At 40.9% G+C, this 14,370-nt stretch overlaps 1 protein-coding gene across 3 annotated transcripts in view; it reads left to right on the plus strand.

Moving 5' to 3' along the window:
* The first annotated feature begins 11,479 nt into the window (after positions 1 to 11,479).
* The window catches only part of Ankrd28 (ankyrin repeat domain 28), a 156,371-nt gene continuing 153,480 nt past the window's right edge, over positions 11,480 to 14,370 (plus strand). For 2 of the 3 annotated variants that reach the window (XM_020176983.2, XM_074043859.1), the window contains exon 1: positions 11,480 to 11,784. In XM_020176983.2, the coding sequence (XP_020032572.1) occupies positions 11,758 to 11,784 (27 nt within the window). In that variant the 5' untranslated portion in view covers positions 11,480 to 11,757. Of the gene's footprint in view, positions 11,785 to 12,681; positions 12,702 to 14,370 lie in introns of those variants that run through there. The other variant, XM_074043860.1, reaches the window with a different exon arrangement.

Here is a 14,370-nt window from a genome sequence, read left to right on the forward strand (position 1 = left end):
AAAATATGACTTATATGATTTCAATCTTCTTTATTTTGTTGAGACTTATTTTGGGAGTTAGCATATGGTTTATCCTGGAGAATTTTCTATGTACACTTGAAAAGATGTACGGTTAAGTCATTTGGTGGTGTGTTCTATAAATATCAGCTAAATCAAGTTACTTGATAGTGTTGGCAAAGTCTACCAGAATTGTCTATCAGTTATTGGAGTGAAGCATTGAAATCTCACCTTTGTAAAACAAAACTTATTTTGTGTATTTAAAGTATACAGCATGATGTTATGAGATCCATCTATATAGTGAAGCAAGCTAACATACCAATTATCTCACAGTTGCCCATTTTTCTGTGGCAAGAGCAGCTGCCGTGTACTCGTTTAGCAGAAATTCTGAATCTGATGCACTCTTATTAACGATGGTACATTGCACTTCTGGATGCAGTCATCCCGTGTACTTGCTACTTTATGCCCTTTGATTTCCTTCTCTTATTTTCTCCTCCTCCTTGCTTCAGTTAACCATTTTTTAAATTCCATCTCTATATGCTTGACTAGATTCCTTTTCTTTTTTTCTTAAGACTCCACATGTGAGATTATGTAATATTTTTTTGTGCTTGGCTCATTTTTCTTAGCATAATGTACTTCAAGTTCATCGATGGCAAATGGCAGGATCTGCTCCATTTTCAAGACTGAACATTTCACTGTGTTTAATTCTCTCTCTCTCTTTCTCTCTCTCTCTCCCTCTCCTCCATCCCATAGTGTCTTTACCCATTTTCCACTGATGGACACTGAGGTTGTCTCTATCTCTTGGTTATTGGGAACAGTGCTTCCATGAACCTGGGAAGGCAGGCATTTTTACCAGGTGGTGGACTGTATTTCCTTTGGGAATACACCCAGAAAAGGAATTGCTGGGTCATATGGTCATTCTATTTTTAATTTCTTTAGGGACTTCCATAAGGTTTTCAATAATGACCATACCAATCTACATTCCCATAAACAACAGACAAGGATTTTCCTTTTCTCTGCATGCTCAACACTTATAATCTTCTTTTTTTAAAAATGATAGCTGTCCTCATCGCATAAAGTGGTACTCATAGTTTTGATTTGTATTTGATAATTAGTGATTTTGAGCATCTTTTCATGTACCTGTTGGCCATTTTTCTGTCTTCTTTGGAGAAATGTCTTTTGGGTGAAGTCAGGTTATATGGTTTTTTGAGTTGTATGAATTCTTTATACATTTTAGATATTAGCTCCTTATTAGATATAGGTTGCATATATTTTTCCAAACCCACAGGTTGTCTTTTCATTTTGTTGATTGTTTTTAGTCTGATGTAGCTCCATTTATTTTTGCTTCTATAGATTGATCTTTTGGTGGATTATCCAAAAAAATCATTGCCAGGCCAATGTCAAAGAGCTTTCCCCTCTGTTTTCTTTGAACAGTTTGATGGTTTCAGGTCTTACATTCAGGTCATTTAACCATTTTGAATTGATTTTTGTGTATAGTGTAAAATAAGGGTCGAATTTCATTCTTCTACATATGGAAATAGTTTGTCCAGAACCACATATTTTAGAGGTTATCCTTTCCCATTGTGTCTTAATGGGGCCCTAGTCAAAAAGAAGTTGGTCATATTGTTTTGGATTTATTTCTTGATTTTGTCCCACAGGTAGATGTCTGTCTTTATGCCAGTGCCACACTGTTTTGGTTACTGTAACTTTGTAATTTTAAATTAGTAAGTATGATGCTCTGTTTTTCTTTCTTCAAATTGTTTTGGCTATTTAGGATTGTTCATAGTTCCATACAAAGTTTAGGATTTAGCTGGAAGTCAGTGGCTCACACATGTAATCCCAGCTACACAGGAAGCTGAGATTGGGACTACAGTAGTTCCAGGCTTGCCTGGGCAAAAAAATTCACAAGACCCCATCTCAATGGAAAAAAAATTGATGGGTGGTGGCATACATTGGTCATCCCGGATTGCAGGGGAGCCTACAATAGGTTTGTGGTCCATGCTGGACTGGACAAAAAGTGAGACCCTATCTCAAAAATAACCAAGGAAAAGAGGACTGGAGGTATGGCTCAAGTGGTAGAGCACCTGCCTTGTAAATTTTTATTTTATTTTTCTGTGATGTGCCATTAAGACTTTTATACTGATTGCACTGAATCTGCATATTGACTTGGGTAGTATGGACATGTTAACAACACTCATTTTTTCCAATCCTGAGCACAGGGTATCTTTCCATTTATTTGTTTTCAATGTAGTTAATCAACATTTTATAGTTTTCAATGAGTAAGTGTTTCATTTCCTGGTCAAATTTATAAGTATTTTTTGATGCTATCATAAATGGAATTGTTTTGTTATAAAATCTCTGTAACTGACGAATTGTCTGTTCCTCCTTCATTTCTTCCAGTTTTTGCTTCATCAATTTCAGAGCCAGTTCTCCTCTCCTCTCCTTTCCTCTTCTCTTCTCTCCATCTTAAATTTTTCTTTCACTTCATTTATCATTTTTCTGGGTGGGACTGGGGTTTGAATTCAGGGCTTTGGACTTGCAAATCAGGTACTCTTGCTTGAACCATACCTCCAGTCCATTTTGCTCTGGGTATTTTGGAGATAGGGTCTCATGACCTATTTCCCCAGGCTGGCCTAGAACCTCAATCCTCTTGGATTACAGGCGTGAGCAACAGGCACCCAGAAACATTTTATTTTTGAGTAGTTTTAGGTTCACAGTAAATTTGAGTAGAAAGTAGAGAGAGTTCCCACATAACCCTCTCTGCCAGTCACCTTGAACATCAACATCCCCCACCACAGTGGGCCATTTGTTACAGTTGATGAACCAACATTCACACATCTTCATAATGGGCCTGACTTACAAAAGGGCTCATTTTCAGCAACATACTTTCTACAGTTTTGACAAATGTATAATGCCATCTATCCACTGTATCGTATTTCACTGCCCTAAAAATGCTCCATGTTCTGTTTATTCATCCCTCTGAACTTTTCTGCATGAGTGAAAACATGCAATAGTTGTCTTCCGAGCTTGGCTTATTCTTGCTCAGCATGATGATCTCCAGTTCCATCCTTTTCCCTGCAAATGACATAATTTCATTCTTCTTTATGGTTGAATAATATTCCATTATGTATATACACCACATCTTTTTAAATCCATTCATTGGTTTTGGGCACCTAGGCAGATTCCATTGTTTGGTTATTGTGGATAGTGCTGCTATAAATATGGGTGTACAAGTATGACCATTGTACATTGACTTACATTCCTTCAGATATATGCCCAGGAGTGGTATAGAAGGATCATATGGTAATTCTATTTTTAGTTTTTTGAGGAATCTATATACTGTTTTCCCTAATGGTTGCACCAATTTACATTCCCATCAACAGTGCATAAGGGTTCCCTTTTCTTAGGACCAGTTCTTGTAGAATATTTTAAATGGTTCTATCTTCTAGATGTATTGGTTCTTTATCAAAATGTTTCTAGTAACATTTCTGGTCTTAAGTTCATTTTGTCTTGATATTAATATAACCACTCCAGATCTCTCATGGTTACTGGTTATAGACTCTATCTTTTCTTTCACTTTCAACCTACTTATGTTTTGAGTCTTAGGCATATGGCTCTCCTCACTCCCTTTTCTCTCTTTTAGCTTTTTGAGATACCATCTTTTTACATAGACTAGACTTCCCTATTTTGTGAAATAAAACAAAGTGAAGGCATTTTTTTTTTTTTGGTGGTACTGGAGTTTGAACTCAGGGCCTCACGCTTCATACTTGGTATGCAGGCACACTGGAGCCACTGTCTTGTGTTGGGTATTTCTGAGATAGGGTCTCCTGAACTATTTGCCTGGGGCTGGCTTCAATCTGAAATCCTCCTGATCTCTGCCTACTGATTAGCTGGGATTACAGGCGTGAGCCACCAGTGCCTGGCATTTTCTTTTGCAAATTTAGTAGCATTCACGCATAATGGTTGGACTTAGTGTCTTGGGGTGGAGAGACAGTGATGCAGACTGTTTTTTTTAAACTATTGATTATGTATGTGTATGTGCGTGATATCAATGCTGTGGTTGAATATAAAGTGTCCCCCCCCCAAAACTCATATGTTGAAAATTTGGTCCCCAGCTGGTGGTGCAACTAAGAGGTGACTGGATCCTAAGGGTTCTGACTTTATTAATGGATTAAACCTTGATGAATTCATAACATGGTATTGTTGGGAGGGAGGCTTAGTTGGACGAAATAGGTCACTGGAGGCATGTCTTTAAGAGTGTATCTGCCTTAAAAGCAACTGAAGCTAATAGGAAAAGGGGACCAGGAACTAGAGAAAAGGTTAGATCAAAAAGAATTAACCTAGTAGGTAACACACACACACACAGGAAATTAATGTGAGTCAACTCCCTGTATAGCTATCCTTATCTCAACCAGGAACACTTGTTCCTTCCTATTATTGCTTATACTCTCTCTTCAACAAAATTAGAGATAAGGGCAAAATAGTTTATTCTGGGTATTGAGGGGGTGGGGGGAGAGGGAGGGGATGGAGTGGGTGGTAAGGGAGGGGGTGGGGGCAGGGGGGAGAAATGACCCAAGCCTTGAATGCACATATGAATAATAAAACAATTAAAAAAATAGAGTGTATCTGGTGCTGGGCCCCCTTGTGTCACCCTCTCTGTTTCCTGGGTACCATCAAGTGAGCAACTTTGTACCACCATGCCCTTCCACCATGATGTTCTGTCTCACTACAGCCCAGAAATAATGGATCCAGCTGATCATGGCCTAAAACCTCTGAAACCATGAGCCAAAATAAATCTTTCCTCCTGTAAGCTGTTCTCTCAGGCATTTGTCTCAGCAATGAAAAGTCTGACTAGCACAATCAGGCTAGTCAAATTTATGGTATTCAACCATTTTGTTAGCTTGTCATTGGTTTCTGATGGTGTCTTCTCTAATTTCCTTAAGTAGTTCCATCAAATTTGGGTTATATGCACATGAGTTCATGACTATACATCTTGTTGGTTAATAATTCCTTTTACTATTTGGATGTATTACCTGATTAATTCCTATCAGTCCTTCTTGCTTAAATTCTTATATCTGATGTTAATGTTATATTGTTAGATAAGCAATTTTTTTTAACATTTAAGGATTCACTTATTTTATTATTTTTCTTTTTTCTTTTATTCATATGTGTAAGAAGCAATCTTTTGATTTGTATTTTTATATAGTTCTTTTTAAATTCATTCCCCCAATTTTATTCAGCCATAGGAAGAATGAAATTTTGTCATTTGCAGGTAAATGGATGGAACTAGAGAATATCATCTTAAGTGAAGCTAGCCAGGCTCAGAAGACCAAAAGCCGCATATTTTCTCTTATATGTCAAATATAGACCTAAAACAAATACAGTAATACTATGAAAAAAGGTTACACTAAGGGAGGTCACATACAAGAGGGGGAGGGTAAAAGAAAGAAGTTAAGAAGGTGATTATGTTTGATGTACTTGCTACACAAAAAATGAATATAGTATTTTTAAACTGGTTGAAAACACCATAAAAAAGGGACTAAGGTAAAAAGAAGAAAAATAGAATTGATGAGCCAAATTGGGCTATAATACATACAAACATGGAAGTGACACAAGGAAATTCCCTGCATAGCTATCTTAAACAACCAAAAATGCCATTTTTTCCCTTCTTTTCTTATACAAAATGGAGAACAGGAGGATGAAATAAGTTCTGCTGGGTGGGGGGAGTTGGTACCAGTGGGAGGGGAAAGAGGTGGGGAAATGGTGAATGAGGCTGAATATAGTGCAAATACTGTGTGTACATGTATGTAAATGGAAAAATGATATCTGTTGAAACTATTCCAGGAATGGGGGAAGGAGGAGAATGAAGGAGAATGATGGAGGGGGTGAATTCAAGTACGATATATTTGAGATATTATAAGAACTTTTGTAAATGCCACAATGTACCCCCACCCAGCACAACAATAAAAAAAATTCCTTAAACTTTTTGTCTTGTTTTAATCATAACCTTGCAAATAGCACATACCTAGTTTTTAAAAATTCAGTCTGAATGTTTGTTATTTTTTATAAACAGATTTAATCCATTTACATTTATTGTGATTAACACTATACTTAGACTTCTTTCTGTAATCTCATTTGGGTAATATATTTAGTATATTGTTAATTTGCTTCTTTTTTGCCCGATAATCCATTAACTCAGTTTTCTCTAGGTCATTGGAAGTTACACATTTTGTTTCTTTTAATTTTGGTGAATGTTTTCAAATGTTTCCCATGCGCATTAGTAATGGACTTTGTCATATTCAAGGCTGCCACAACTCTTAAAAGTCATTCTATTGTAGGAGAATTCCCTGGTTATAAATCCCACCTCCCTGGAGTAGAATTCAGAACTCCGATTTCCTGCCTTCCATGCAGCTAGGATGCAGGCCTGTAACACAGGCTCTGCTACCCAGAAGTACTCATGGACATGTGAGGACTGTGAGGACACAAGTTCTGCCCACTTTCCATTTTCATAGTTTCAAGGTCAAGTTTCTGACCCAGAACGGGCTCTGCTGCTGAGAGCAGGGCAAATGAAGAAAAGCTAGGCTTCTGGTGTCTGGTGCTTGATGGGCACAGCAGCAGTGTTTTGTTTTTTTTTTTAATCATGCCAGTTCTGTTGCATGGTTTATAGGTTTTTCAAGATTAGCCCAGGTTGTTTTTCTAGCTCTCCCAATGACTGTGAGAGCTGTTATCATTTTAAGAAATCCCTGCATGGGTTCTGTTGTTTATAACCAAGAAGCTTAAGAGATATAATAACTTGTCAAAGTCTAAAGTTAAGGGATATTTCACTTCATCTGAATAACAGAAGTCTAGAATATTTTAAACTCTCTCATACCATAATGTACCATACTTCCAAGGGCTAATACTTTTAATTTTTAAAATTCCAAAATACTAGCACCTAAAAAAACACTATGAAGCTGGGCACTGATGGCTCATGCCTATAATCCTAGCTACTCAGGAAGCAGAGATCAGGAGAATCGTGGTTCCAAACCAGCCAGAGCAAATAGTTTGAAGAGACCCTATTACAAAAAAACATCATAAAAAAGGGTTGGTGGAGTGGCTCAAGGTGTAGACCCTGAGTTCAAACCCCAGTACCACCAAACCCCCCCCAAAAACCAAAACACCTAAACTATGAATTTAGATTAACCAAGATATTTAACTTTTTTTTTTCCTTCTTCTGGTACTGGGGTTTGAACTCAGAGCCTACACCTTGAGCCACTCCACCAACCCCTTTTTTTGTGAAGGGTTTTTCTGAGATAGGGTCTCTTGAACTATTGGCCCGGGCTGGCTTTGAGTCACGATCTTCCTGATTCCTGCCTCCTGAGTAGCTAGGATTATAGGCGTGAGCCACCAGCTTCTGGCAATTCATTTGTTTATCCTTTCTTCTCCCATCTCACTTCATTCTTTTGGATTTAGATTTATTTTTGCTTGTTGGAATATATTTCTTAGCATTTCTTTCTTTTTTTTTCCTCTCTTTTTAAAAATTATTGTTGTACTGGGATATTGTTGTACATTGTGATATTTACAAAAGTTCTTACAATATATGGTAGTTGAATTCACCCCCTCCATCATTCTCCTTTATCCCCTATGTTCCCCCACCCCCATTCTTGGAATAGTTTTGATAGGTCTCATTTTTCCATTTTCATGTGGGATTTCTTTCAACAGGCATCTGTGAGTCTGGATTTTGAAAATGTGCCTAATTTGTCCTTTCTCTTGAAAGATGGTTTAGCTAGGTATAGAATTCTGGTTTCTCACTTAAGTTCTCTCAATACTTCAGAGAGCTTTTCCATTACCTACTGTTGCTGATAAATCTGCTGACCAGGTGACTGTCATTCCTATTAGAGTAATCTGACTTTTCTTACCATTTAACACTTTCCTATTGTATTTGATATTCTATCATTTCACTAGTGCCTGTGGGTCTTTCTGCTATAAATTTATTCCTGTTGAGACTTAGTTTCTTTCTTTGATCTGATGGCTCACATTTTTCTTCATGTCTGAAAAATTCACAGACATTATCTTTATGGATATTGCCTTTCCTTCATTTTCTACTTTATCCCCTGCCTACAACTTTTTTAGATATATGCTGGTTCTTCAAATGATATCCTCTAGAGCTTTGAACTTAACTTTGTTGCTTTGGCAGTCTATCATGTGCATTTTCTATGTATTTCAGGCTCTTCATTAAAAATCATTTTTGTAAGACCAGAATTATCTGGCTCAAAACCCAATACTTGTCTGTTCCCTACCACAGAAACTGCTTTTATGGCTTCAAGGACTTCAGGCCCTGCCATTGATTTGCTGGGTAACTCTAGGCACACTTAGCTTTTTCCGGCCCCAGTGGCCCAACACAAGGAGGTTAATGAAAAGTTTATGTGAAGTATGGAGTAAGTGTCCAACATGTAGCAGTATAGTAAATAAAATCTGGTGTTGCTGCCTAACTCCCAGTAATTTCTATGGAGGTCACATCTGAATGTGTCATTCATTGAATTCTTCTTTTGGAGGTCCTGGGGTTTGAACTAAGGGCTTCATGCTTGCTAGGCAGGTGCTCTATCACTTCAGCTACATTTCTGGCCCCTCATTCATTGAATTCTGAAGGGAAGCTATCATCATTTCCAAGACCTGGCAGTAGTTAGTGGCTGAGGCCTGGGTACATGGGTCTAGACCAAGCAATTAGTCATTACCTGAGACCTCTTAGGAACAATGGCTTTTTTATGACTGCAGAGTACTTAAGGTGTGAACAGAGCTGTTGGTGGTAGTAAGGGAGAATAAAAGTGACATGTAGAAAAAAAGAGAGAAAAGAGGAGGAAAAAGATTACCGATATCATTTAGGTACCTGGGTCTCACTGGCTTCCATGATGTGGGACTTTTCAGTTCTATAGATTCCTTTAATATTTTGAATATTTAATAATAAGTGGCAATACTCTTAAAACATTTAAAAATATTACCAGAATTTGAACATGCATCTCATTTTATTTTATTGTTCAATTGTATAGATTTTTAAAATTTCTATTATTCAAATAGTTATTGTCTTACCAGCTGTGGAAATGCTGCTGCTGTAATAGTAGTATCAAATCTGAATGATCCTTCAGAGTCCCCACAGCCTCTCATACTGTTATCTTATTGGATTTTGTGAGATGAGTATGCCAGTCAGCTAATATTAAGCTTAGGTATTTCTTTATACAGACACAGAGTTTAGTTAAATGGTATTCAGGGTACAGAAGGGTGAAAACCCAGCTTGGTCTGAAGCACCCACCTTGGTCAGGAGAGCTCACAGGCCTACCATAATGTGGAGATGGTGCACTCTAAAACATTTTCATTAATTACTGTTAATTAGAAAATTTCAGGCGAGTTCTGAAAAGTTTCATCAGCTCAATCACAAACCTGTTAAAATGCATAGTCCATAATTTAAATTCCTACCCTTTTAGATTGCTCCTAAAAGTCAATCTTTGTCACGCTCCCAATCAGGTTCCTGTTGTGCTTTTAAAGTCTAGAACTTTAACCTGGAGGAGAGATTATTAGGGGTGGGGGGTGGGGGATTGGGGTTGAGGTTGTGTGTATTAATTCCTGGCTCAACATCCACATTGTTTAACTGGGGAATGTTTATGAATGAGGGTTAATTCTTACAACCTGACTAAGCTAGAACTCTACTGGATACAGCACATGGGTAATTATTTACAAAGGTGACTGTAATCATGAAGTATTCTAGTGCCATTATCACAACACCTTTGTTTTGGAGAACGCAAATGCTTTCACAATGTTTAACTCATTCACCTTCACTGAGCTGATGAAGAGAAGGTAACTGACAAGTACCATCCCTATTTTAGCAGCAGGAATTGTAGTAAAGGAGAAAGGAGTTAGGTACTGAAGAGAATGCAAAGCAAAAGCCACTTGACTTCCTTTTTAGCCTCATCATGACTGTTACTTTGCAGTTACGAGAATTCCTCCATTTTAAGTAGAAAATATCTGAGGAATGTAATTTTAGATCAGAAAAATTGTTTCAACAGAATCATGGCTATATCAAAGAGTACTGGAAGGGTCGCACTATTGGCAGTGTGTTTGATCTTGCACTTTGCTATTTCCAGCTTTTAATGGAGCTAAAGTTTTTTGTTTTAAGTGCAGCATAATGAACTGACAGCCCTGGCATAGATCCTCATTTCTCTAGGCTAACCATTAGGCTCCAATCGATCCTCCAAATAAAGTCTGTCCCAAGAGACACAACTGAATGTAGGGAAAAGGGGAGTTTTAAAAACCAAACCTGACGTCACACATTGTGTTCAAACCATCTGTACCTTTTATTAACCCGGCACTGGAGCCGCCCAGGCGAACAGACCCAGGCGCACAACAATCTTCTCCCACACAAACCTGGAATGGTAACAGTGTGCGGCTGCCTAAGAAAGAGCTGCGGGGGTTCCAGAGCTGTGGGATGGCGTGGGGTGTGTGTGTGGTAGGATGAGGGAGTCATTCCTCTTCTCCATCCACGGATGCTATTTATTGGAAATTTTGCACATTAAAAAAAATTGATTTCTCTCGAGTGGGAGGCAAAAAACCCTTCTGATGAGAAAGAAAGGGGAAAAAAAATAGATGCAAGACTGGCAGTAGAGATTTCGAGAGGAGAAACGCATGCAGCCTAGCTTAGGGTTGGGACTGCGAGCAATGAAAGGCTGACGCGTGCACAACCTGTTCGGCTGCAAAGACGACGCCCTTCCGTCCCGTGTGTCTCCATTGCCCCCTACTCTGGGTAGGGCTGGGCTGGGCAGCAGTCCTCCTGTGATCACCTCTCACCCCATTCGCTTGGCTCCTTCCTCCTCTCCAAACCTAAGGGCGCATTCTCACTCTCCCTCCACGTGCGAGTCCCGGTTCACCCCTCTCCCTAGGCCGCTCCTAGGAAGGCAGCAGCCCCCAGGTTCCATCTCTCACACTCCTTCTGGCCCTTCTCCCGGCCACTCAACCCTCTCAAGCTTTAGGGAAGCTTCTGCACTCCACCTCCACGTGCAAATCCTGGGCCGTTACCCGCCCCCCACCCCGACACACACACCACCGACCCGCCTTCCACTTCCCCCACCTCGCCTCGGGCTCCGCCCACCCCGCCTGGGGCGCGCGCCCAGAAGCGGGGGACACCTGGCTACCCCTCCCCCGGCTCTTCACCCTTCCGACTCCCCGCCCCGCGCGCGCCACCGCTCCGCGCCCACCCCTCTCCGCTTCCTCCTCCTCGCCCCTCCCTCCCTCCGCGGGAGGCGGGGGCCGGGGCCCGAGCGAGCGCGGCGGCGTAGCCAATGCACGCTCGGCTTACTCTGGCCTCTCCCCCGAGCGACAGCCAATCACGGCGAGCGGTGGTGTAATATTGTGGAGTGGAGTTTGGATGCCGCCGCTCCGCGGGCTGGAGCGGCACGGCGGCGGTAGCTGCCAGGGTATTTCGGGAAGGGGGCGTGAGGAGGCGGCGGCGGCGGGGGCTGCGTGTGAAGACAGCTAAGAGAAAAAGAAAGGAAGGACGAGGGTGGGGACTCCTCCGTGGAGGAGGCGGGACCGGCTGGGCTCCTCACCTCTAAGCAGCAGCGGCGGCGGCGGCGGGCAGGCGGCCGGGGAGGCGGTGCCGCCCCCTGCCCGCGGTATCTTCAGCGCAGCCGGCCGCGCCGACCCGCCGACCCCGGGGCTGCAGCCGAAGCTACTGGGGCGGGAAGAGTGGGCCGGGCGGCGGCTAAGGCTGGAGTGGGCGCGGAGGCGACCGCCATGGCGTTTCTCAAACTCCGCGACCAGGTAGGTGAGGGGCGGCGGGGCGGGATCGCGCCTCCCGGGGAGGAAGGGAAGGAGGGCGGATCAGCGGTGCGGGCCGCCCGCTCGCCGGGGGTGCGGCGAGGTGAGCGGGTGTCCCGGGCGGGGGCGGCGTGCGGCGGTGGGCCAGAGACTGTGGACTACCAGCTTGTCAAGAGTGGCCGGGGCCGGGGAAACCCACGTGCCGCCGGGGGTCTCGCGGCCCGGGCGAGAGGGGCGGGTTCCGCGCTCGCGTCCGGCGCGCTGGCGGGCAGGCGCCTCCTCTTTCCTGCCAGGTGAGGCTGGGGCCTAACAGGTGGCTTTGCGCTGCAGGGCGGGAGCCGAGCTGGCGGCTGTGACCCAGGGTCACGACCTTGCGCTCCTGTTTGCTTCTCGGGATAGTGCATGTTCTCCGGGAGGTAGGGGAAAGCTGCAATTAAAAGCTAAAACCAACCAAAATAGCTGCTCGATTTTTATTGGGACTAGTTGTTACCTTGTGTGCAAGTTCCTAGACTTGTTTTCTTTTTGACATTTTGTGCACCATCTTGGTTAGTTTTCTTGTCTTAGGAATTGCTGGTCAAAGAATACCTGAAGTGCCCCCCCTCCCCCAAAAAAAGACGCAACAATCTGGGGACTGAAAAAAAGAATACTTTGTGTCTAGTAATGAAAATAGCGACTAAATCTGCACGATTCGTACACCTAAAAACGTGGGAAGATGGGTAATAAGGCTTCAGGAGATACAAAATCTTCCAAATAATTGTAGTTCTATTTTAAGGAAAAGGAAAATTACCTTGTGAAATTTACCGAGTCGCGGGAATTTATTAGTGCTGAGTACTTAATTTTGCCATTTGTTTTTCTGAACAGAAGATACTGGACAGATTTGAAGGGAAAGTAACTTGCATGCATTGGGAAACTATCTGAAAGTGAGTACCCCTTTTACAAAAAAATGGGGAAAAACTTGAGATGTAATTTTTGATAATACCTTTTAGCAAATATCAGACCTTAAATTCTGAATCTAGTTAATATCACACATTCTCATCTCAGAGACAGCTTTATGTTTAGGCTGATGGCTTAAGTTCTGTATCATTTGATATCCGGAGTGTTAGTGGTGTTATCAGGGCATAATACTTTGGAAAATTGTTTATAGTCAGATTTATACTTTGTATTTCAAATTATATGTAGAATTTAACTGTCCAGCATGATAGCCACTAGCCACATACGGAAACTTTTAAATTAAATTTAAACTTTTTTAGCTTTGCTAGGCACATTTCAAGTGCTCTGTAGCCACAGGTAACTGTTGGTTACTATATTGAACAGAACGGATACAGAGTATAACACTATATAACAGGTAAAGCATATCATATCTAATTCCTGTATAGTTAGCATCATGAAACTCAGATATGATCTAGGTTTTCCTCTAAAATCTTCACCCCATTGTGGCAGCATTTTGTGCTTCCATTTTTGTTTATAGTCCTACACTTTTGAAAAATTTATTTTGTGATTTATATCATTGTGTGCTTTCAGAATTTGGTAGACTGTTAAGAGAACATCCAGTTAGGTGCTATGGCTCATGCCTGTAATCCTAGCAGCTCCAGAGGCAGAGATGAGGAGGATCTTGGTTGGAAGCTCCAGCCCCAGGCAGATAGTTCTGGGGACTCTATGTGGAAAATACTCAACACAGAGCAGGGCTGGTGGAGTGATTCAAGTGGTAGAGTGCCTGCCTAGCAAGCCTGAGTTCAAAAAGAAAAAGAAAAATCCACCATTGGGTTTAATCCACCATTTCCTTTTTAGTTGAAGATGAAATCTACTTGCACTTTGGCACTCAAATATTTAGGAATTGCAGTTGTGGTACTATTCCAGTTTTATATAATATCCATTAATACTTAGTGATATTAATCTTTACAATGTCACTGTAAACCTTGGTCAAGTTAATGAGACTAGGGAAAACATTGAGGTTTGTCACTGTACTATTAAGTAACTGACCCATCTGGTTTCTCTTTTGAAAGACTTTGAAAAATAAGTTTGTTTTGCCTACGGTAAATGGAATCACTGTTTTTAGAAGTCATCTTATATGTTATTTTATTAGCTATTAGAATGATGATAGCTTTGTAAAATGTAGTTTAATTCATAGAACCTACAAAGGGGTAAGGGCTGTTATTGTGCATTTAAGTATTAGGAAGGTTTTAGGTGGTTTAAATATAAAATCAGTGAGTAAATAAAGCAATTTGTTCTCATCCATTCAGTAATCTGAATAGGACAGCATTCTTACATTTTGTGCCAACACATAATGATGGGGATAGGAAATAATTACTGCACTACTTTCTGTCTGTGAGTAGATGAATATTATTTTAGTTTGTTTCTGTCTGTAAGAGTAGACTGAAGAACTTTTTTTCCTAAATTACTTCACTTTTGTTTATACAGCATGAATGTGTAAGAGTTGCAGGGTTTGTTTTTTTTTAAATGATGTCACTGTCATGATTTTTTATTATTTTAGTAAAAACTAATCATACATAGTTACATTTTAATTTATCAGCAGTATACCCTAATAAGAAAGGTAGAAGGTCTTTGTTTAGATTAGATTCACAAATCCCA

The sequence above is a fragment of the Castor canadensis genome, chromosome 10 (assembly GCF_047511655.1).
Source record: "Castor canadensis chromosome 10, mCasCan1.hap1v2, whole genome shotgun sequence".
NCBI classification, from domain to species: domain Eukaryota; kingdom Metazoa; phylum Chordata; class Mammalia; order Rodentia; family Castoridae; genus Castor; species Castor canadensis.